Genomic DNA, 25,480 nt, shown 5'->3' on the forward strand with positions numbered 1-25,480 from the left:
GGCATGGAGGACCTCAGTTGTGGGGGATGCAGGACCTCAGTTGTGGGGGATGGGGGCCTTCAGTCATGGGGAATGGAGGAGCTTGGTTACGGAGGATGGAGGACCTCAGTTATGGAGAATAGAAGACCTCCGTTGTGGGGGATAGAGGACATCAGTTATGGGGGATGATGGACCTCAGTAACAGGGAAGTGAGGACCTCAGTTACGGGGAATGGAGTACCTCAGTTATGGGGCATGGGGGACCTTGTTTATGGAGAATGGAGGACCTAAGCTACGGGGAATAGAGGACCTCAGTTATGTGGAATGAGGGACCTAAGTTATTGGGGATGGAGGGCCTCAGTTATTTGGGATGGAGGACCTCAGTTACTAGGGATGGAGGACCTCAGTTACGGGGGGATGGAGGACCTCAGTTTTAGGGAAGGAGAACCTCATTTATGGAGAATGGAGGACCTCAGTTGTGGGGGATAGAGGACCTCATTTATGGGGGTTGGAGGAGCTCAGGGGGCATGTAGGACCTCAGTTGTGCGGATAGGGAGGACCTCAGTTGTGGGGAATGGGGGACTTCAGTCATGGGGGATGGAAGAGCTCAGTTATGGGGGATGGAGAAACTTGGTTACAGGACAGGAGGACCTCAGTTATGGAGAATGGAGGACCTCAATTTTGGGGGATGGAGGACCTCAGTTACGGGGGATGGAGGACCTCAGTTACAGGGGATGGAGGACCTCAGTTATGGAGGACCTAGTTTATGGAGAATGGATGACCTCAGTAATGAGGGATGAAGGATCTCAGTTATGGAGAATGGAAGACCTAAGATACGGGCAATAGAGGACCTCAGTTATGGGGGATGGAGGACCTCAGTTATGGGGGATGGAGGACCTTGTTTATGGAGAATGGAGGATTTAGGTTACGGGGGATGAAGCAGCTCAGTTATGGAGGACCGAAGTTACAGGGAATGGAGAACCTCAGTTATGGGGGATGGAGGGGCTCAGTTATGGGTAATCGTGAAGCTCAGTTATGGGGGATGGAAGAGCTCAGTTATGGGTGGATGGAGAATCTCAATTATGGGGATAGAGGACTTCTGATATGGGGGATGGAGGACCTCAGTTATGGAGGATCAACTTTAAGCATTAAACTTATTCTCCCTGGAGAAGAGACAATGAGAGGAGATATGATAGCTATATACAAATATCTCAATGGTGATCCAGCGTAGGGAGGAAACTATTCGGTCTCACAGAGTGTAAGGAGACACGTGGCCACTCAATGACACCCTTTAACCACTTAAGCTCCGGAGGATTTGGCTGCTAAACGACCAGGGGGTATTTTGCGATTCGGCACTGCGTGACTTTAACGGACAATTGCGCGGTCGTGCGACGCTGTACCCAAACGAATTTGGTGTCCTTTTTTTCCCACAAACAGAGCTTTCTTTTGGTGGTATTTGATCACCTGTGCGATTTTTTGACCATGCGCTATAAACAAAAAAAGAGCGTCAATTTTGCAAAAATAGCAATATTTTTCACATTTTTTTATATGAAATTCCCCCCAAAAAAAATGTAAAAATCAAAATTTTTTAACATTTTCGGCCAATTTGTTTTATGCTACCTATGTTTGGTAAAAAAAATTGCAAAAAGCGTATTTTGATTGGTTTGCGCAAAAGTTATCGCGTTTACTAACAAAGGGAAAGATTTTTGTCATTTTTGTTGTTTTTTTTTTAACGCGTAATGGCGGCGATCTGCGATTGTTTTTGCGGTACTGCGACATTGGGGCGGACAGATCGGACCCTTGACTGACATTTTTGACACTTTTGGGGTTACCAGTGACATTTCTACAGTAATCAGTGCTATACATATGCACTGTTACTGTAAAAATACACTGGTAGTGAAGGGGTTAACTTTATTTGGGAGGGAGGGGCTGTGTGTGTCCCTAGGGGCGTGCTTTCTACTGTGATTGGCTGTGGCTTGAGCTGTAAGGACACTGATCAACGGATCTACATAGTAGATCCGTGTGATCAGTGTCTTTACACCGAGGAGAATGACAGGCAGCTTGTTTACACAAGCTGCCTGACTTTCTCCCTCTCCCCCGCCGATCGCAGAGTGGCCGGCGGACATCGGGTCCGCCGGTCACACGCGCCGGGGGATCCGTGACCGCGCGGGAGCGGGAGCGCGCCGCTGGCGGCACGCGCTCGCTCCCCAGACCCTCCCAGGCTAGTGACGTACCGATACGTCACTCTGCCTGTGAGGGGCTGACCGCCGCAGTATATAGTCGTGCGGCGGTCGGCAAGCGGTTAAACTGCATTGGGGGTTCTTTAAATTATGAATGGTAAGGATGTGGAACTCCCTTACACTGTCGGTGGTGTCAGCAGGGAGTGTCAAAAAACTCTTGGATGGGCATCTTAGTGAACACAATATACAGGGATATGGTATATGGTAGTGACAGTAACACACGCAGGGTGAATTAGAAGGGCTTGTCTCTATATTACTAACTATGTCATTGAGTTACAGCAGCCATATATGTAAAATGGAGATTTAGGTGAAATTGTTAATTGTAGCGTTTGTCACAATCTTTCCTGATTGCAGGTATGATGGGGACGGCCGACTTCTCTATCAATGTATGTAAATGGCTTTCCAGGAAGTTCAGAAGGTGAGCTTATTTGTCAGGGAAATGAATGCAGCAACAACCATGGGTTGGGAGTGATGGGGGGGGGGGGGGTGGGGGGGATCTCGGGGGGAAGATTAGAAAGCAGCGGATTATACAAAGAAAATTGACTGCATGTAATGTGCGCCACTCACAGAAGAAATGATTGAGCCAAATAGATGCAAACTTGCATACTTTGTATTACGGGAATAATGATACCGAGAATTCTATGAAATAATGATCTGGCACCGGCCATGTGTTTGCACCCTGGAGAATGCTTGTTATAAATCGGGCTGAACCAACGGGGGGGGGAGGGGTGAGTCCATAGGAAGGAAATAAACAAACCGAAGAGAAATCAACAATAATCTGTCATCGGATTCCACATTTCCACCTTTATTACATCATCTCTGGAGCAGCGAGCATTTAGGGAAATAAGTGAGGCTCCCCAGTGTCCCCGCGCCGGAGACATCCATCATAATAGAGAGATCCATTGTGTGACAGCTTCACTCACCCCGCTACTTCCCTCCATATTCCATCATATTCCACCAAACAAAGTTATAAACACAACACTTTTGTTTTTGCCCCCATTTTTCATGAGCTGAACTCAAAGATCTAAGACTTTTTCTATGGACACAAAAGGCCGATTTCTCTCCAATATTCTTCACAAATCTGTGTAAATCTGTGTTAGTGATCACTTCTCCTTTGCCGAGATAATCCGTCCACCTCACAGGTGTGACATATCAAGATGCTGATTGGACAGCATGATTATTGCACAGGTGTGCCTTAGGCTGGTCACATTAAAAGGCCGCTCTAAAATGTGCAGTTTTACTGTATTGGGGGGTCTGGGGGGGTCAGAAAACCAGTCAGTATCTGGTGTGACCACCATTTGCCTCACGCAGTGAACACATCTCCTTGGCATAGAGTTGATCAGGTTGGTGATTGGTTCCTGTGGAATGTTGGTCCACTCCTCTTCAATGGCTGTGCGAAGTTGCTGGATATTGGCAGGTCCTGGAACACGCTGTCCTATACGCTGATCCAGAGCATCCCAGACATGCCCAATGAGTGACATGTCCGGTGAGTATGCTGGCCATGCAAGAACTGCGATGTTTTCAGCTTCCAGGAATTGTGTACAGATCCTTGCACCATGGGGGCCGCGCATTATCATGCTGCAACATGAGGTGATGGTCGTGGATGAATGGCACAACAATGGGCCTCAGGATCTCATCACCGTATCTCTGTGCATCCAAAATGCCATCAATAAAATGCACATGTGTTCCTTGTCCATAACATAGGCCTGCCCATACCATAACCCTACCGCCACCATGGGCCACTCCATCCACAACGTACGCCTGCCCATACCATAACCCCACCGCCACCATGGGCCACTCCATCCACAATGTACGCCTGCCCATACCCTAACCCCACCGCCACCATGGGCCACTCCATCCACAATGTACGCCTGCCCATACCATAACCCCACCGCCACCATGGGCCACTCCATCCACAATGTACGCCTGCCCATACCCTAACCCCACCGCCACCATGGGCCACTCCATCCACAATGTACGCCTGCCCATACCATAACCCCACCGCCACCATGGGCCACTCCATCCACAACATATGCCTGCCCATACCATAACCCGCCACCATGGGCCACTCCATCCACAACGTACGCCTGCCCATACCATAACCCCACCGCCACCATGGGCCACTCCATCCACAACGTACGCCTGCCCATACCATAACCCCACCGCCACCATGGGCCACCCCATCCACAACATACCCCTGCTAAAACCCTAACCTCACCGCCACCATGGGCCACTCCATCCACAACGTACACCTGCTCATACCACAACCCCACCGCTACCATGGGCCAGTCCATCCACAACGTACGCATGCCCATACCATAACCCCACCGCCACCATGGGCCACTCCATCCACAACGTACACCTGCTCATACCACAACCCCACCGCCACCATGAGCCACTCCATCCACAACATACGCCTGCCCATACCATATCCCCACCGCCAACATGGGCCAATCCATCCACAACGTACACCTGCTCATACCACAACCCCACCGCCACCATGAGCCACTCCATCCACAACATACGCCTGCCTATACCATATCCCCACCGCCAACATGGGCCAATCCATCCACAACGTACGCCTGTCCATACCATAACCCCACCGCCACCATGGGCCACCCCATCCACAACATACCCCTGCTAAAACCCTAACCTCACCGCCACCATGGGCCACTCCATCCACAACGTACACCTGCCCATACCATAACCCCACCGCCATCTGCCCTGTACAGTGAAAACTGGGATTCATCCGTGAAGAGAACATCTCTCCAAAGTGCATTGGATGGATGGTTGGAGACATAAATTGATGGGAGAGTGGAAGGATGGATGGATACATGGATGGATGGTTGGAGACATGGATGGATGGTTGGAGACATGAATCAATGGATAAAGACATGGATCAATGGGGGAGTGGAAAGATGAATGGATGGAGACATGGATGGATGGATGGATGGATGGAGACATGGATCAATGGGGGAGTGGAAGGATGGGTGGATGGAGATATGGATGGATAGAGACATGATGGGATGGATGGAAGCATGGATCGATGGGGGAGTGGATGGAGACATGGAAAGATGGATGGAGACATGGATGGATGGTTGGAGACATAAATGGATGTATGGAGAGTGGACATGGATCAATGGGGGAGTGAAGGACGGATGGATGGATGGATGGATGGAGAGATGGATGGAGACATGGATGGATGTTTGGAAACATGAATGGGTGGATGGAAACATGAATGGATGAGGGAGTGGAAGGATGGATGGATGGGTGGAGACATGAAAGGATGAATGGAGACATTAATGGATGGATGGATAGACATAGATGGATGGATGGATGGAGACATGAATGGAGAAATTATTGGATGGACAGAGACATGGATGTATGGAGACATGGATGTATGGAGATAGGGATGGAGACAAAGATGGATAGAGACATGGATGGATGGAGACATGGATAGATGAATAGAGATATGGATGGATGGATGGATGGATGGATGGATGGATGGATGGATGGACATATGGATGAATGAATAGAGACATGGATGGATGGATAGAGACATGGATGGATAGAGACATAGATGGATGGATGGAGACATGGATGGATAGAGACATAGATGGATGGATGGAGACATGGATGGATGAATAGAGACATGGATGGAGACATGGAAGGATGGATGGATGGAGACATGGAAGGATGGATGGAGACATGGAAGGATGGATGGATGGGGGAGTTTGCTTTGAACATTAAAAATGAATGAAATCACGTTCTCAGATAATTTTGGTATAATTATATTGTATCTCTTGGTGGATTTGTAACATTTCCCCCATCATACAAATCTTCCCGGTGATGTCAAACTTTGTGAGGTTCCATTAAACTCTAACCCCCCCACCTCCATGAATGTCTTCTCTGCACATGGCGGTCTCGGAGACGGTCAGACACGTCCTGTATTTTTAGGATTGTTGTCATTATTATTTAATGTGGCGGAACGGCGAGGGGGAAGCGCGGATTCTGTAGATATAACCCCTCTGTATATTTTCTTATCTGTAATCTGGGAAGAGGAGATGAAAAGCCTCGATAAAGTTGCTGGATCTTCTTTGATGATGTTAGTCACACGATTGCTAAGCAACTCCGCAACAGCGAGCGCATGGTGAAACGGAACGCCGAGGAATTATGCCGAGCGAGAGCGAGGACCGGAGAGGAGAACTCCGGTGTGCCGAATAATTACAAATCCCTCGAAAATAAATGGAGCTCAATTAACTCATTGTGGTCTACAGAGGCCATCATTTCTCTATATACAAATTAGAAATGAAGGGATGAAGAACATCTGACTGTTCTGACCTTGAGGAAATGTTCAAGGTGAGTCGGTGATAACTTTGGTTTGCCAACTTTATTTAACCATCTGCCCCGGCATAGGCTGCATAGAAAGGGTCACTTCCAGAGATATGGAAACTATAATGAGATTGTTAGCTTCTCTGACCTCGGACGGCGGTTTGTCTGACGATATCTGAGGAGTAAACAGGGCCGCTCTACGCCGGGAACATGAAATGATTTGCTTTACTGATAAATATTAGAAAAGAAAACCGTCTGCTTCCTTGGGTCATATACCGGCGGCATAGCCAATGGACACAGAGGGTCCCCATAGATGTAGGATGATCATCATCATTTTTCCTGCCACCTGCAGTGAGTGAACCCCATACCTCCATGTCTCCAGAGGATGCCGTAGCCACCTATTTGATCTCTGGTCCTTGATTGACTTCGCCAATCTGACGTCACAGACCCCCTGAAGAAGACCTTTCTCAGGTCGAAACACGTCAAAGTTTTCCTTCTACATGTGATGATCATTTGTGCGATTGTTATTTTGTAACTGTTGTCAATTTCTGTAAACCAGAGCTCATAATATACCCTTTTTACCCTCTGTGGGGATGTTTTAACCACTTGCCGACTGCCGCACGACTATTTACGACGGCGGTCAGCCCCCTCACAGGCAGAGCGACGTAGCGATACATCGCTAGCCTGTGAGGGTCTAGGGAGCGAGTGAGCGCCACCGGAGGCGTGCTCCCGCTCCCGCGTGGTCATGGACCCCCCCCCACGCGTGTGACCGGCGGACCCAATGTTCGCCGGTCACTCGCGATCGTCAGGTGGAGAGGGAGAAAGGCAGGCGACTAATGTAAACAAAGCTGCCTGTCATTCTCCCCTGTGTAGGAATGGTGATCATACGGTTCTACAATGTAGGACCGTTGATCACTGTTCCTACCCCTCAAGCCACAGCCAATCACAGTTAGAATCACGCCCCTAGGGATACACATAACCCCTCCCTCTCAAAAAAAGTTAACCCCTTCACTGCCAGTGTAATTTTACAGTGACAGTGCATATTTTTAGCACTGATTACTGTAGAAATGTCACTGGTACCCCCAAAAGTGTCAAAAATGTCAGTCAAGGGTCCGATCTATCCGCCGCAATGTCGCAGTACCGCAAACAAAATCGCAGATCGCTGCCATTATGCGTTAAAAAAAAACAACAAAAATGACAGAAATCTTTCCCTTTGTTAGTAAACGTGATAACTTTTGCACAAACCAATCAAAATACGCTTTTTGCGATTTTTTTTTACCAAGCATATGTAGCATAAAACAAATTGGCCCAAAATGTTAAAAAAATTAGATTTTTACTTTTTTGGGGGGGGGAATTTCATATAAAAAAATGTGAAAAATATTGTTATTTTTGCAAAATTGACGCTCTTTTTTTTGTTTATAGCGCATGATCAAAAAATCGCACAGGTGATCAAATACCACCAAAAGAAAGCTCTGTTTGTGGGAAAAAAAGGACGCCAAATTCGTTTAGGTACAGCGTCACACGACCGCGCAATTGTCCGTTAAATTCACGCAGTGCCGAATCACAAAATAGGCCCTGGTCAGGAAGGGGGTAAAATCTTCCGGGGCTTAAGTGGTTAATGTCCTATCCATGGTCTTCATACTTGGCTATTTGTTAATAAAGAAATATTTTTTAAAGAATACGTTGTAGTTCCTACAATATACTTGTTTCAATTTTGCTGCCTTAAAACCCCTGCGGGTTGGTACCCTGGTACCCTCTTTTTCTAGTATAATTTGGGGTGCGCAGCCTCTCCATTTCTAGTGTTGTTCCCCACTCTTGACAATGCAATTTATTAACAGCCACAGAAAATGGCCACAAGGGCCTCTCAGCAATCCCAGGGACACAGCAACACTTCCTCCGAACAGATGTCCACCCACTCTCGGTTGCCCTTGGCAAGGCCCGCAACTGGCACTGCAGGGGGGGTATCCTCACAGCCTCTCTGTCCCCTGGCTCACAGTGTGCTGCTCCAGTCTTTCTCACGCTCTTGATCTCTCTCTTTCTCTCCCCATAGTCTTCCGGGACTAAATGTCCCATGGTGCACTTGTCAACCTCCTCATTGGTGCTTGGCTGCAGCCAATGGGGAGGCAGGAGGAATCAGAGCGGGCGGCGATCTCTGTAAGTGCCGCTCTGTCTCTGTCCAGGGCTGCTTGACAGAAGGGAGGCGAGCGGGGAAATACACTGACAGTCCGCGCTCGCTTCCCCCCTTGTCATAGTGCCACTGCCGTGCGGGGGGAGGGAGGATTAGAGAGGCCAGGCATCAGCGGCGGCAGCTTCGGCACGCGTGCCATAGGTTCGACATCACTTATCTATGGAGTGACGCCGACCACAACAGGCAGGGAGTCCCCTGGATGACGACAGTTTATGACGAAACGTGTAGGGGTGTCAGCACGCATGCTGATTGCTATTCTCCATGTTGGATGCCGTTTGCCTTTACCTGTGTCAAAGTTTCTTTATAAACCCCTAGGCATGAACATGTGGACTGTTCCGTCTACCTTTACCTGTGCTAAAGCTACTTTATGGTCCCCAGCCATGAACCTCTGGACTATTTCAGTCTGCCTTTACCTGTGTCAAAGTTACTTTATGGTCCCCAGCCATGAACCTGTGGACTGTTTCAGTCTGCCTTTACCTGTGTCAAAGTTACTTCATGGTCCCCAACCATGAACCTGTGGACTGTTCCAGTTTACCTTTATCTGTGCTAAAGCTACTTGATGGTCCCCAACCATGAAACTGTAGACTGTTCCAGTCTGCCTTTACCTGTGCTAACGTTACTTCATGGTCCCCAGCCATGAACCTGTGGACTGTTTCAGTCTACCTTCACCTGTGCTAAAGCTACTTGATGGTCCCCTGCCGTGAACCTGTGGACTGTTTCAGTCTGCCTTTAATTGTGTCAAAGTTACTTCATGGTCCCCAGCCGTGAACCTGTTGACTGTTTCAGTTTACCTTCACCTGTGCTAAAGCTACCTGATGGTCCCCAGCCGTGAACCTGTGGACTGTTTCAGTCTGCCTTTACCTGTTTCAAAGTGACTTCATGGTCCCCATCCATGAACCAGTGGACTGTTCCAGTCTGCCTTTACCCAGGTCAAAGTTACTTCATGGTCCCCAGCCGTGAACCTGTTGACTGTTTCAGTTTACCTTCACCTGTGCTAAAGCTACTTCATGGTCCCCAGCCGTGAACTGTCCCAGTCTACCTGTGCTTGTGCTACTGAGTTAGACGAGTCCTCTGCCAACAATACCTGACATTTGGAGTTTCCAACATCACCCTGAACCCCCTCCTGGTACCATTTCTACAAGCTGAAGAAAATACGACCTCTCCTGTTTACTGGGCCGGAGTGAAGGAACCGTTGCTGTGTGCCTGGCTGCCTCTGCACTGTGTTGGTAAAGAACCTGTTAAATCTACAGCGCCTCCTACAGGGGCAGCGCTACAATGGCAATTTGGCAATTCTAACATCTGTCAGAAATTCTATCTGAAAGTCCCGGTCCAGTCCCTGTCCAGTCTCTGTTCAGTCTCTGTTCAGTCTCTGTTCAGTCCCTGTCCAGTCTCTGTTCAGTCTCTGTTCAGTCTCTGTTCAGTCCCTGTCCAGTCTCTGTCCAGTCTCTGTTCAGTCTCTGTTCAGTCTCTGTTCAGTCTCTGTTCAGCACAGTCAGACCTTCCAGGAAGGACTTTTAGGTCAAATACAGAAATAAATATCGGGTCACCCAAGTGTCTAGTTTTATGAAGAGAGGGAGGAGAAGGATGTGGGGGAAGAAACTCCTCCATCACCGGCCTATACTGGGGGTAAAAAATCATTATTGGACTTGGGCTTCAAACCTGAATAATTGATCACCTCCCCCCCCCCCAACCTTCTAAACCACCCAGGGGCGTATGTACAGGGGGCGATGGGGGGCAGCATATAAAGGAACCAATCCCCTCCTCCCTTTTATTGGCTGCAGGAGGAAAGCAGAGAAGATTGGTTCTATATGCCGCCCCCGCCACCCCTCCTATCCTCCTCCTGCTGAAATCCAGGCCGGGACACGGGGTAGGCAGGAGGGGCGGTTGCCCTGGGCACTGCGGTATTATGTAAGGTGGGGGGGGGGCACCGCGAAAAGATTGAGGAGGAAGGAGATTTGTGCTGGGAGGAGAAATTTGGGGGCAGCAAGGGGTAAGAATTGTTCTAGTAGGCGAAATGTGGGGGGTGTGCTAGGAGTGGTGATTTAGGGAGACTTGTGTTGGGAGGGGGGAAGAGGATTTGTAATATGAGGGTCGATTTGTGGGTTTATGCTAGAGCAGGTGGTATGGTAAAGGGGGCGAGATTTTTTTTTTGGGGGGGGGGGGATTTGTGCTAGTAGAGATGGTTGGTGGTTGTTTGTGCTAGGAGGGGGATAGGGGGTATATTTGTGCTAGGAGGGTGATTTGAAGTAGGGGGGGGGGAGAGAATGTGTACTTGGGAGGGAAATTTGAGGTGTGAAGTATTTGTGCTAGGAGGGGGGATTTTTTGGGGGCTGGGCATTTGTGTTGGGGGGATGGAGGGGGCAGAGATTTGTGCTGGGAGGGGGGATTTCGGCAGGGGGGTGAATTTGTACGTGGAGGAGGGAGAATTTTTCTCTAGGGGGTAATCATGCAGATTAGTGCCCAATTTTTTTATTTTTCTTTATTTTTTTTTTGGGGGGGGGGGGGGATTTCTGCTGAAATATAAAGCTTATACACCCTGGGGGGGGGGGTCACTGACAGATTTATTCCCTAAATAAGCTGAAATGGTGTGCATTGTACATGGAGGGGGGGGGCGGAGCCATTCAGTGGACCGGGTCGCATTCGACGGCTGAACGTGACTGGACAGATGTAAAGCATTGCTGCCATGGCGTGTGCATTCCCCCCATCTGCAGCCTGTATGATTCTCACTGCTGACCCCTGAACTATGTACATTACCCACTCCTGACCCCTGAACTATGTACATTACCCCCCTCCTGACCCCTGAACTATGTACATTACCCCCCTCCTGACCCCTGAACTATGTACATTACCCACTCCTGACCCCCCCAACTATGTACATTACCCACTCCTGACCCCCAAACTATGTACATTACCCACTCCTGACCCCCCAACTATGTACATTACCCACTCCTGACCCCAAAACTATGTACATTACCCCCTCCTGACCCCCAAACTATGTACATTACCCACTCCTGACCCCCCCAACTATGTACATTACCCACTCCTGACCCCCAAACTATGTACATTACCCACTCCTGACCCCCCAACTATGTACATTACCCACTCCTGACCCCAAAACTATGTACATTACCCACTCCTGACCCCTGAACTATGTACATTACCCACTCCTGACCCCCCAACTATGTACATTACCCACTCCTGACCCCTGAACCATGTACATTACCCACTCCTGACCCCCAAACAATGTACATTACCCACTCCTGACCCCTGAACTATGTACATTACCCACTCCTGACCCCCCAACTATGTACATTACCCACTCCTGACCCCCAAACAATGTACATTACCCACTCCTGACCCCTGAACTATGTACATTACCCCCTCCTGACCCCTGAACTATGTACATTACCCACTCCTGACCCCTGAACTATGTACATTACCCACTCCTGATCCCCGAACTATGTACATTACCCACTCCTGACCCCTGAACTATGTACATTACCCCCTCCTGACCCCTTAACCATGTACAATACCCACCCCTGACCCCTGGACCACTCCTGACCCCCCAACTATGTACATTACCCACTCCTGACCCCTGAACTATGTACATTACCCACTCCTGACCCCTGAACTATGTACATTACCCACTCCTGACCCCTGAACTATGTACATTACCCACGCCTGACCCCTGAACTATGTACATTACCCACTCCTGACCCCCCAACTATGTACATTACCCACTCCTGACCCCTGAACCATGTACATTACCCACGCCTGACCCCTGAACTATGTACATTACCCACTCCTGACCCCCAAACTATGTACATTACCCACTCCTGACCCCCCCAACTATGTACATTACCCCCCTCCTGACCCCTGAACTATGTACATTACCCACTACTGACCCCTGAACTATGTACATTACCCACTCCCCCCCCCCCCGACCTATGCATTTTACCCACTACTGACCCCTGAACCATGTACATTACCCACACCTGACACTTGAACTATGTACATTACCCACTCCTGACCTCCCAACTATGTACATTACCCACTCCTGACCCCTGATCTATGTACATTACCCACTCCTGACCCCTGAACTATGTACATTACCATCTCCTGACCCCCGAACTATGTACATTACCCACTCTTGACCCCTGAACCATGTACAATACCCACTCCTGACCCCTGAACTATGTACATTACCCACTCCTGACCCCCTGAACTATGTACATTACCCACTCCTGACCCCTGAACCATGTACATTACCCACTCCTGACCCCCCAAACTATGTACATTACCCACTCCTGACCCCTGAACCATGTACATTACCCACTCCTGACCCCCGAACTATGTACATTACCCACTCCTGACCCCTGAACCATGTACATTACCCACTCCTGACCCCTGAACCATGTACAATACCCACTCCTGACCCCTGAACTATGTACATTAGCCACTCCTGACCCTTGAACTATGTACATTACCCACTCCTGACCCCTGAACTATGTACATTACCCACTCCTGAACCCTGAACTATGTACATTACCCACTCCTGATCCCTGAACTATGTACAATACCCACTCCTGAACCCTGAACTATGTACATTACCCACTCCTGATCCCTGAACTATGTACATTACTCACATCTGACCCTTGCACCCAAAGTGTTTCCCACTCCTGACCCCAAAAGTATGTTCATTACCATCTCCTGACCCCTGCACTCTGTACAATACCCAGTTTTGATCCCTGCACTCTAAGTACACAAATTCTGACCCCTTGCATTATGTACATTACTCACTCATTACCCCTGTCTCTGAACATTAACTACTTTGAACCCCTGAACTATGTAAAATACACACTCCGGTCCCCTGCACTCTATGAATTACCCACTCCTGACCCCTGCACTCTATGGATTACCCGCTCCTGACCCCTGTATTCTATGGATTAACCACTCCTGACCCCTGCACTCTATGGATTACCCACTCCTGACCCCTGCACTCTATGGATTACCCAATCCTGACCCCTGTACTCTATGGATTACCCACTCCTGACCCCTGCACTCTATGAATTACCCACTCCTGACCCCTGCACTCTATGAATTACCCGCTCCTGACCCCTGCACTCTATGGATTACCCGCTCCTGACCCCTGCACTCTATGAATTATCCGCTCCTGACCCCTGCACTCTATGGATTACCCACTCCTGACCCCTGCACTCTATGAATTACCCACTCCTGACCCCTGCACCCTATGGATTACCCACTCCTGACCCCTGCACACTATGGATTACCCGCTCCTGACCCCTGTACTCTATGGATTACCCAATCCTGACCCCTGCACTCTATGGATTACCCAATCCTGACCCCTGCACTCTATGGATTACCCGCTCCTGACCCCTGCACTCTATGGATTACCCGCTCCTGACCCCTGCACTCTATGAATTACCCGCTCCTGACCCCTGCACTCTATGGATTACCCACTCCTGACCCCTGCACTCTATGAATTACCCACTCCTGACCCCTGCACTCTATGAATTACCCGCTCCCGACCCCTGCACTCTATGGATTACCCGCTCCTGACCCCTGCACTCTATGGATTACCCGCTCCTGAACCCTGCACTCTATGAATTACCCACTCCTGACCCCTGCACTCTATGGATTACCCACTCCTGATCCCTGCACTCTATGAATTACCCACTCCTGACCCCTGCACTCTATGAATTACCCACTCCTGACCCCTGCACTCTATGAATTACCCACTCCTGACCCCTGCACTCTATGGATTACCCACTCCTGACCCTTGCACTCTATGGATTACCCACTCTTGACCCCTGCACTCTATGGATTACCCAATCCTGACCCCTGCACTCTATGGATTACCCACTCCTGACCCCTGCACTCTATGGATTACCCACTCCTGACCCCTGCACTCTATGGATTACCCACTCTTGACCCTTGCACTCTATGGATTACCCGCTCCTGACCCCAGCACTCTATGAATTCCCGCTCCTGACCCATGCACTCTATGAATTCCCGCTCCTGACCCCAGCACTCTATGAATTCCCGCTCCTGACCCCAGCACTCTATGAATTCCCGCTCCTGACCCCTGCACACTGTGTAGTACTTACTCCTGACCCCTGCACACTGTGTGGTACACACTCCTGAACTCTACACTCTGTACATATTTCTGACACCTGCATTTAGTGCATTTTATACCCCTGATTCCTGCACTCTGTATATTACATACTCCAGACACCTGCACTCTATGTTCCCTACATTTCACCCTCTTCTCTGTACATTATATCCTACCCCTGCTAGTGCAATTTTACCAACCCCAAATCTCCCCACAGCGCACCGTGCATGCTGCCTCCATCTTCTCCACTGGCTGGGGGAGGGGTGCTCAGGCTCAGACCTTGGCCCTGTCAGGGTGGGGACCCCTTGTCTGGTAGGCTGTACTGCGCCCCCTGATTTCTAACCCTGTCTGTGGCCATCTTGGGAAAGTCTGTACACCGGAATCTCCTGTATGATACATTGTAACAAAATCCATTTTCTGTACTAAATCAACGCATTCTTCTGATTAGACGAAAAAAATGTGACCGAGTTCAAGAAAACTTTAATCAGTTTACAATAGAAAATAATTATTTCAAATTCCATTTAAAATCAAATTTATTCTATTTGAAATTCAAATTTTGGAAAATGGTTATATTTTATTTATTTCTATTCCATTCTGATCGAATGTTTTTATCTATTCTATTCTATACTTTTCTATTATATTCTTTTATTTTCTATTCTTTTCTATTCTTTTCTATTCTATGTGAATTCAAATGTATTCTTTTCAAAATTAGAATTTCGGAAAATGGTTATTTTGTTATATTCTTTCTATTCTATTGTTTTTTTTATATTTCATTCTTTTCTATTTTATTTTTTATTCTATTCTCTTCTTTTCTATTCAAATGCAAATGTATTCTATTCAATATTCAGAAGATGGTTATATTCTTTCTATTTTATTCTGTTGTGTTTTTTTTTTTTTTTCTATTATTCTATTTTTTTCTATTCCTTTATTTTCTTTTTTATTTTATTCCGTTCTTTTATTTTCTATTCTATTTTTTTTTTTTTATGTTTTATGTCATACTGTTTTATTCTATTCTATTATTTTATATAATACCCCTTTATTTTCTATTCTATTTTTTTTTTTATGTTTTACGCTATTCTTTTTCATTCTTTTATTTTATATCATATCCCTTTATTTTCTACTCAATTATTTTCTTTTATTTTGTATTCTGTTCTCTTTTACTTTCTTAATCTTCTATTCTTTTCCTTTCCATTCTAATATCTTCCATTGTATTCCTTTATTTTCTATTTTATTCTCTGCAGAAATTCGAATTCGATTTGAAAAAAATGTAATTTGATTCTAAAGCTGTTCGTATTTGATTCAATTTTTTTTATTCAATTTTTTTATGTTTTACGCTATTATTTTTTATTCTATTCTTTTATTTTATATTATAACCCTTTATTTTCTATTAGTTTTTTTATGTTTTACGCTATTCTTTTTTTATTCTATTCTCTTATTTTATATTATATCCCTTTATTTTCTATACTATTTATTTTTTAATGTTTTACGCTATTCTTTTTTTATTCTATTCTTTTATTTTATATTATAACCCTTTATTTTCAATTCTATTTTTTTTTTATGTTTTACGCTATTCTTTTTATATTCTATTCTCTTATTTTATATTATACTGTATCCCTTTATTTTCTATACTATTTTTTTTTTTTTATGTTTTACGCTATTCTTTTTTTTTTCTATTCTTTTATTTTGTTATATCCCTTTATTTTCTATTCTATTTTTTTTTTTTTTTTTTATGTTTTACGCTATTCTTTTTTTATTCTATTCTTTTATTTTATATTATTTCCCTTTATTTTCTATTCCATTGGTTTTTTTTTTGTTTTTGTTTTTTTAAGTATTCTGTTCTCTTTTACTCCCTTAATCTTCTATTCTTTTCTTTTCTATTCTAATATATTCCATTCTATTTCTTTATTTTATTCTCTGCAGAAATTCGAATTCGATTTGAAAAAAAAATTTAATTTTATTCTAAAAAAACATTCAAATTTGATTCAAGGCGATTCAAATTCCGTCCGACGTTTATTTTTTATTATTTCGGATTTGTTTAAACTCGTTACTATTGTAATTAAAAAAAATGGATACATCCGAATTTCTGAATAACGAAGAAAAAAATGTGTCTGAATTTCAATTTGTAATGAAACGAAGCGCACGCGTCTACTTCTGATATTGGAGGCCCGCCCCCTCCTGTTCACCCTGTGGGGGGGGGGGGGGGGTCTGTGGGGGATGGACGCAGGGATAATAGAAATCATAAGAAGGAAATCTCGGATTTCTGATCCTTCTTCGTAGTTTGTAATTTCTCGTTAATTCTCTGCAATGATTTCATGTGACCCGGACCCCCTCCCCCCCTCGATCCTCGGAGTCCCGCTGTCACACCTCCCTGCGTCTCATCATTCTGATCTCCTTATAAATAAGGCAGAAGGTGATCTATGACAGGTGGAAACTTTCTGCTGTGGTGGGAAACTTTCCTCCTCGTTAATCAGCGCTGTCAGAAGGATGTTCTCCTGTCACTCCCGCAGACGGCTGAACAAAGCTCGGACGTCACTTTTTGTTTAATTGAATTTATTTCCCTGGCAGGCGAGTGACGCGTTCCCCGCCAATCACCCGCTGGAGGTTGTTAACCACACAGCGCGGCGCAACCTGCGTTCTCCTAAGTAACGGCGTACATCGTCCGACGCACTATTCCTGGGATAGGGAAACGGACGACGCCCTCAGAATTAAACATTTCCCGTCTCTTCTCACAGGACGCATTATATAACAAACAGACAGCGAACGCATACGCAAGTCACGCCCACTTATGTAAACGGTGTTCAAACCACACATGTGAGGTATCGCCGCGATCGTTAGAGTGAGAGAAATAATTCCATCCCCCGACCTCCTCTGTAACTCTAAGCTGGTGACCTGTAGAAGTTTTTAAACTGTCGCCTATGGGGATTTTGAAGTACCAATGTTTGTCGTCATTCCAGCAGTGTGCGCAATTTTGAAGCCTTACATGTTGGGTGTCTATTTACTCATCTTTCATATTATAGAAAAAAAATGGTTTAACTTTACTGTTTTCTTATTTTTTTTATTAAAAAAAAGTGTATTTTTTCCCAAAAAATTGCATTTGTAAGACCGTTGTGCAAATACAATGTGACAAAGTACTGCAACGATCTCCATTTTATTCTCTAGGGTCTCTGCTAAAATAATATATATATATATATATATAATGTTTGGGGGTTCTGAGTCATTTTCTAGCAAAAAATACAGATTTTATCTTATAAACAATAAATGTTTAAATAAATAAATAATAAATAAATAGGCCTGATAGGCCGGGTTCACACTAGCTGCAGCCGCAGTTTACAGCATGGCGTCCGGTGCGGTTCACCGATTCAGGTGCGAGTCAGATCTTTTTTTTTGCCTGAATTCACACTTGAATCGGAACCAAAGACGCACCGACCCCTTTTGGAATGCGGACCGCAGCCGCCCCCAGAGCTGTGTGAACGGGCTCGACTGAGATCCTTTTCCAAAATGGCACCACATCAAAACCTGTATGTACCTCCATACCTCCCATTGCCTCCATACCTCCCGTACCTCCATGCCTCCATACCTGCCATACCTCCATACCTCCCATTGCCTCCATACCTCCCATTGCCTCCATATCTGCCGTACCTCCATACCTCACATTACCTCCATACCTCCCATTGCCTCAATACCTCCCATACCTCCATACCTGCCATACCTCCATACCTGCCATACCTCCATACCTCCCATTGCCTCCATACCTCCCATTGCCTCCATACCTGCCGTACCTCCATACCTCACATTACCTCCATACCTCCCATTGCCTCCATACCTCCCATTGCCTCCATACCTCCATACCTCCCATTGCCTCCATACCTCCCATTGCCTCCATACCTCCTGTACCTCCATACCTCCTGTACTTCCATACCTTCTATACCTCCATACCTCCATACCTATACCTGCCTTACCACCATACCTCCCATTGCCTCCATACCACCATAACTGACATACCTCTATACCTCCTATACCTCCCATACCTCCCATTGCCCCCATACCTCCCATACCTCCATACCTCCTGTACCTCCATACCTGCCATACCTCCATACCTGCCATACCTCCTATACCTCCATACCTGCCATACCTCCATACCTCCCATTGCATCCATATAGGGCCGCTGATAAGGGGGGGGGGTCACCAGTCCTCCTGTAGGGGGCCCGGGCACACAAGGGGTCCCCAACAGCACGGGGAATCAGTGCAGTTGGGCGGAGGGGCAATTACAGAAGGAAGCCCTGTGCAGTGAAGGGGGCACACAAGAAGAGGAGGGGAATCAGAAGCAGGCAGAATAGGGAGGGGGATCGGTGTCAGAGAAGTAAATACAGGAATGATGCCCTGTGTCTGTGTCTCTCCCTGCAGCAGCTGAAAGCTGGCAGGAGGGGGGAGAAACTGGCTTTCAGCTGCTGCTGGGAGAGACACAGACACAGGGCATCATTCCTGTATTTACTTCTCTGACACCGATCCCTCTCCCTGTTCTGCCTGCTTCTGATCCCGCCCCCCTTCTTGTGTGCCCCCCTTCACTGCCCCCCCCCCCCAGCTCTCACTATGACAAGGAGTGAAGATGGGTCTTCCAATGGAGGCACAGACAGCAAAGAGAAACTCAGAGAGTCTTCTCCAAATAAGAGAAGTGCCCGCCATGTAATCTACCAGATACCGACTTCCCCGGTCATGGGAGCGTCCTCCTTACCTGTGCATTCTGTTTCCATGTACTTATTGGTTTTATAACACAACATAAAAGATGAAGAGTGAGCATATAAATCGCTCACACAGGGGCTGTAGAATGGTCCGGTATTACAAAGGAATCCAAAAAACACCCGCCATTGAAAACCTTCATGTAATCAAGAGGATACTGGAGAATTCTTAATGTAAAATGAAAAAAAAGGGGGGGGGGAAGAAAAGTGGGGGGGGGAGGGAAGAGGCTGCGCACCACAGCCTACTCACAGTCATCCCAGGGGTGGTCCAAGTCCTGAGACCGACCCCAGAGGCATCTGTAAGAGTAAGAAGAAAGGGGAACGAGAAAGGAAGGACCAGAAAGAAAGTAGAAGGGAGCTGGAAAAAGGCGGAGTCTAGAAAGGGAAGTAGAAAGGTGAAAGGTGACGCTGTCCGGAGCAGTCAGTGAAGGCCCCAACAAGCCAGGTGAAGTGAAGGAAACGCTCGGGAAATCCACAGTTCCCAGACTGAGGAATTTAGAATGTGAATCATTCAGGATGCTAGACATCTGCTCATCAGTGGCAGCCCGTCCATTAGGGGCGTCACCCCCCCCATGCATCTGGCCCCCTAATCTACATGCAGGGTGCTGGGCGCATGGATTCCAATAGGGGATTTTTTTTTTTTTGCAGCACCTGATTAGAGCCAGAGGCTCTAATAGGCTTCAAAAAAGGGTGGGCACTGCGCCCTGAGCCCACCCATTTGTATGGCAATAGCAAATAAATATTAACTATTGTCACACTGATTCTCCTCCCAGCCAATCAGGAAGAGGGTTGTGAGACCCCTTTCCCAATTGGCCAAAAGGAGAAGCCATCTTACTGGCCACTGGCCAGAAAGAGGGTGGAGACACACAGCTGGAGGAGGAGCACACCGGCACAGCCATCCACCACTCCCCGGCTCGGAAAGGAGGAGGTAAGGAGGCCGGCTGGCCAGCTTTTCGGGGGGGGGGGGGTGGATATGGTGTGTTGTTTTGCCTGCCTGCTGGCCAGCCGTCCTTACGTCCGTCAGGGGGAGGGGAACGGGAAGGGGGGGCGCATTGGTTTGCCCCCCCCCAAATTACCGAGCATCAGAGCAGTCATACATGACTTCACCCCCTAAATGGCAATGCGCGGCGTCTTACAGGCCTACGCTATGGTCCACTTAGCAGAAATAAAAAGATAAGTAGCCAGCTTCTGCTGGGGCGCGTATAGGCCGGGAATCGGGCAGTGTAGTAAAGCCAACTTTGTGTCCCTGCAGACCGTTTTATGGAAGAGGGTCTGGAGCAGGCAGAAAACCCTGGACCAGAACTCCACCAGCCTTGGACAGGACCACCATGTTTTTATGACAATGGTGTCAGTCATGATGTGCCAGCAAAGTCCACTTCTAGTTCCTTATTCTTTCTAGGACCACCAGGTATGCAGACATCTCCCCTTTGTCCACAGTTACGAAAGCGTCTATCACTACTCCCCCATGAGAGATCCGAGCGGGGACCCGGCACCACCTGAAAAGAACTTCATACACGGCTTCCAGGGTTTTGGTGTTAAAAGAACATTTTGAAACCATCTTCCAGGCCCTACTCCAGTCCTCTAGACTTACCTGTGCTTTCATCGACGCTCTCCTCGAACCAGTGGTCGTTCTGATGCACCCATTCTCCGTTACATTTAAAGAAGATCTGGATGGCAGGCAAAGCCCGGCAGCGTAGAATGATGGGATTGCTTTTGATGATGTAGGCATCTTCAGGCTCCATCTGGAAATGGGGGAGGGTGCCCGGGGCAGAAGGCAGCGATTCTGGCAGAGACTCTCCATTGCTTCCTGGGAAGAAAAATAAGAGAAAAAAAGGTTATTATGTAATAATCAGACTGAGGAAGACAAAGTTCTGGAGTGATACAATGTATCACCGTTCTAACTTCTGTGCCAATTGTGTTCTATTTCTACAAACAGATAATAACTAAATAAAAAGCATTTTCTCCCTATACTCCGCAGGTCATTGCAGCCCAGAGTGAGGCTCGGTTCACACTGCTGCCATCTGATTTTGATGCGATTTCCAGGCCCCATTCACACCTAAAGCGTTTTGTAGCTTGAAGCTCCAAAATGCTGAAGGAGGCAAATTCAATGCATCTCTAAGGAGTTGGTTCACATCTTCACTCCAAGTCGCTTGAAGTTCAGAAAGGTTTTAGAGCTACATTGTAGCTTGATTTATGCCGCTTTCACACTTGTGCAATTTGTCCTGCAATTTGGGGCTGAAAAGTCGCATGACAAGTCGTACTCCGTGATTTTCTATGAGTACCGTTCAAGCTTCAAACTTCAAGTTGCAATGACTTTAAAGTAGTCCCTGCAATACTTTGGTCCAACTTTGATGCATTTTGCGGTCCATAGACATAGGCATTGCTTGAAGTCCAGTCAAAATCATGGCCAAATTGTGTCAAAATCACGGTAATACTGAGTGTCTTTTAGGTCCCACAAGTGTGAAAGGGGCCTTAAGCAGATTGCTGCATTTTCAAAGCAGTTTTTTCCCCTGTAGAAATGCATTGAAATGAACAATTTACGTGTTTATGAGTGTTTTTTGTGCATTTTGTCAAGCATTTTTTCTGCTCAAAAGCAATAAATAAATAAAAAAAACTAAATATTCACAATAAATAAACATAATAATGAGCCCCCGTTCACATAGAGGCGACCTGTGAGGCGACCTGGTCGCCTCACAGGCCGCCGCAGGTCGCCTTCCATAGGGAAGCTGCGGACCCGTTCTAATAGGAGCGACACAAGTCGCTCCGACCTAGAAAAAGGGTCCGGAGCTTCTTTGGGGCGACCAGGAGGTGACCGCCATAGACTTCAATGTTATGAAGTCCATGACGGCCGCTCCGAGGTCGCGGCGCGAGGTCGCCAGCCGAAGTCGGATCACCCCTATGTGAACGGGGGCTAATGCTAATAATTGAATTAATAAATAAATAAATAAATACATTTCCTAAAACAAATAAATATAATCCCTAACCCTGGTGTTTATTTATTTATTTAGTTGGTTAACCCCTAACCCTAACAAATAAATACATAAATAAATAATAATAATAAATACATAAATAAATTAAATAATTAATAAAGGTCCTAAAATAAATAAATTAACCCCTAACCCTGGTGTTTATTTATTTACTTAGTTAACTCCTAACCCTAACACATAAATAAATGATAATAATAATAACAATAATAATAATAATAATAATAATAATAAATAAATAAACACCAGGAAGAAGAAGATGAAGCACATAGCAACAAATGATGAAAAAGATGATATTTTTTTTTTTTTCTGGCTAATCAAAAAACACGTCAAAACTCAAAAATGCTGTACAAAAACACACAAAGTGCTCAGAGATGTGCAACAAAACACCCCCCCCAAAAAAAAAAGACTACGCTCGGGTGTGATTGCAGCTTCAGCGTGATTATGTAGTGCAAGTTGGATGTAGTTTGCAAATTCTTTAAAACCAAAATTGCGCTGGAATTGCAGCAAAACAGTACAGGAACCTTTTCCAGAATCGCTCTGTGCTGAGTTGCATTGATGTGAACGGGGATCTGAGAACAATGTGATCTCTATTGCCATGCTCTTCTGTGTGACTCAAGTCAATTATGACGAAATGCGTTGGGCTGCGCTAACACACGTGACGTCACGGCGCTTGCATGCAATCTCTGGAGTATCTGGATTCATTCACTAATATGTTTTGTATACACAGCGCTGTTTTTATGATCTTCATGTGAGTAGCCTTGCACTTTACTTTCATTAAATGTGTTTAATAGATTTACACTATGTCGACATTTCAGTTTTGATTCTTTGAGGAATCTTTTCCCATCATGGTGGCCAAATCTATCCATTATAACCCTGAGGAACCGCAGCTATTATGAGGATCAGACGTAACTTTCTGGGTCTCAGCCTCAGATATGAGGATATTGTTTGCAGTCCTATCTGACTTGGTAATAGAGTCCATAGGTTGTGGTAATTGTCCATCTAACTATCGGTGACGGCCCATGTGGTGACTATAGAAACTTTCTGACACTCCCTATTACACAGCGGGGGATGTCACTTGTGATTGGTAATGTTGCTTTCATCTATGCACAAAAACTGATTTATAATTTTTTTTTTTTTTTTTTCCACATAAGTTTTTCCCTCTAATAATGTGCTTTGTATTACTATCAGCGCGGCAGAATTTTATATCTGAAATTGCACTTCTATGAAAGGAGCCTTCTAAGCTTCTGGAAAACCTCTACTTATGGATACAAACACAACCAGGAATAAAATCTCAGACATTCAATCTCAGACATTCATTCGATCTCAGACATTCATTCGATCTCAGACATTCAATCTCAGACATTCAATCTCAGACATTCAATCTCAGACATTCAATCTCAGACATTCAATCTCAGACATTCAATCTCAGACATTCAATCTCAGACATTCAATCTCAGACATTCAACCTCAGACATTCATTCAACCTCAGACATTTATTCAATCTCAGACATTCAATCTCAGACATTCATTCAATCTCAGACATTTATTCAATGTCAGACATTCAATCTCAGACATTCAATATCAGACATTCAATCTCAGACATTCATTCAACCTCAGACATTCATTCAACCTCAGACATTCATTCAATCTCAGACATTTATTCAATCTCAGACATTTATTCAATCTCAGACATTTATTCAATCTCACACATTCAACCTCAGACATTCATTCAATCTCAGACATTCATTCAATCTCATACATTCAACCTCAGACATTCATTCAATCTCAGACATTCAATCTCACACATTCAACCTCAGACATTCATTCAATCTCAGACATTCATTCAATCTCAGACATTCAATCTCAGACATTCAATCTCAGACCTCCCAACAATTTTGGATACAATTCTGGAACAAAAAATGTTGCGCCCTCCTAGGTAGGTTGTTAGGATGATGGGTAAATTTAGTTCTTTTTGGCTCCTCTGTAATTATTGGAGCAGCTATTGATTGGTTTGGGCTGTTCTGGATCTCACAGGCTGCAGGTTCAATTGTTTCCTGCTGCATTCTAGATGTTTCTAGAACACAGCAGGCTGGAAAGTCAAATGACCAACCTGAATATTTATTGCACTTCAGCCAATCCCTTGGAAGGTGTGCCCAGCAGGTGGTTGTAGGGGCACATAAATGCTGAGCTTTAGAACAGCAGGGTCTTCCTGTTGAAGGTATACCCCCCCCCATTCACCCCTCACCCCCCCTCCGCAGCAGTCCTAGTCAGTGGTCATCAAGGTCCCAGCTGTGGCCCAGGTAGTTTAGGTTACCACAATGTATGATTTCAATAATAGTGTTTATTATTATTATTTATTATATAGCTCTTTTTTTCTTTTCTTCAGTGCTCATGTTCTCATTTTTGCTCAGGGACCATATTCTTATTTTTGTTCAGCACTCATGATCTCATATTTGTGTAATTATTTTGACTCTCTCATTACTACTGACTGTTTGGCTTTAATTATGGAGGGGCTATTATATTTATATTGGATTGATATGAAAATCTTAAATTTTTTCAAGCCCTGATGAAGGGGGCATTTAGACCCCCAAAACGCGTTGGCTACTTTTTGAATTGCACCCCTGATCTTGAATGAAATATCGTTGTTTCTGGACCTCTGGTGGTGCGGGGTTTCAATTTCATCTCATTTCACAGTGCCATCACCTTGTCAGTTTCATTGGGACCTCTCCTGTTTATATGGACTATTTCTGTATTATTTATTGGTGATGGTGAATTACTGAGTCCAGATGTGCATTACATCCTCTAATAGAAATGGAATTCTAATTATCCAATCACGGCCACATATAAATCTGGATTCAGGAGATGAGGGTAATGGAAAGATAAGAG

General features: G+C 45.8%; 1 protein-coding gene across 1 annotated transcript in view; it reads right to left on the reverse strand.

Annotated features, from left to right (window-relative positions):
• The window catches only part of UNC5D (unc-5 netrin receptor D), a 991,829-nt gene that overhangs the window by 611,955 nt on the left and 354,394 nt on the right, over positions 1–25,480 (reverse strand). The window contains exon 2 of the mRNA XM_082253174.1: positions 21,199–21,414. Within this exon, the coding sequence (XP_082109300.1) occupies positions 21,199–21,414 (216 nt within the window). The remainder of the gene's footprint in view (positions 1–21,198; positions 21,415–25,480) is intronic.

This window comes from Pelophylax lessonae (assembly GCF_965119305.1).
Source record: "Pelophylax lessonae genome assembly, chromosome: 4".
NCBI lineage: Eukaryota > Metazoa > Chordata > Amphibia > Anura > Ranidae > Pelophylax > Pelophylax lessonae.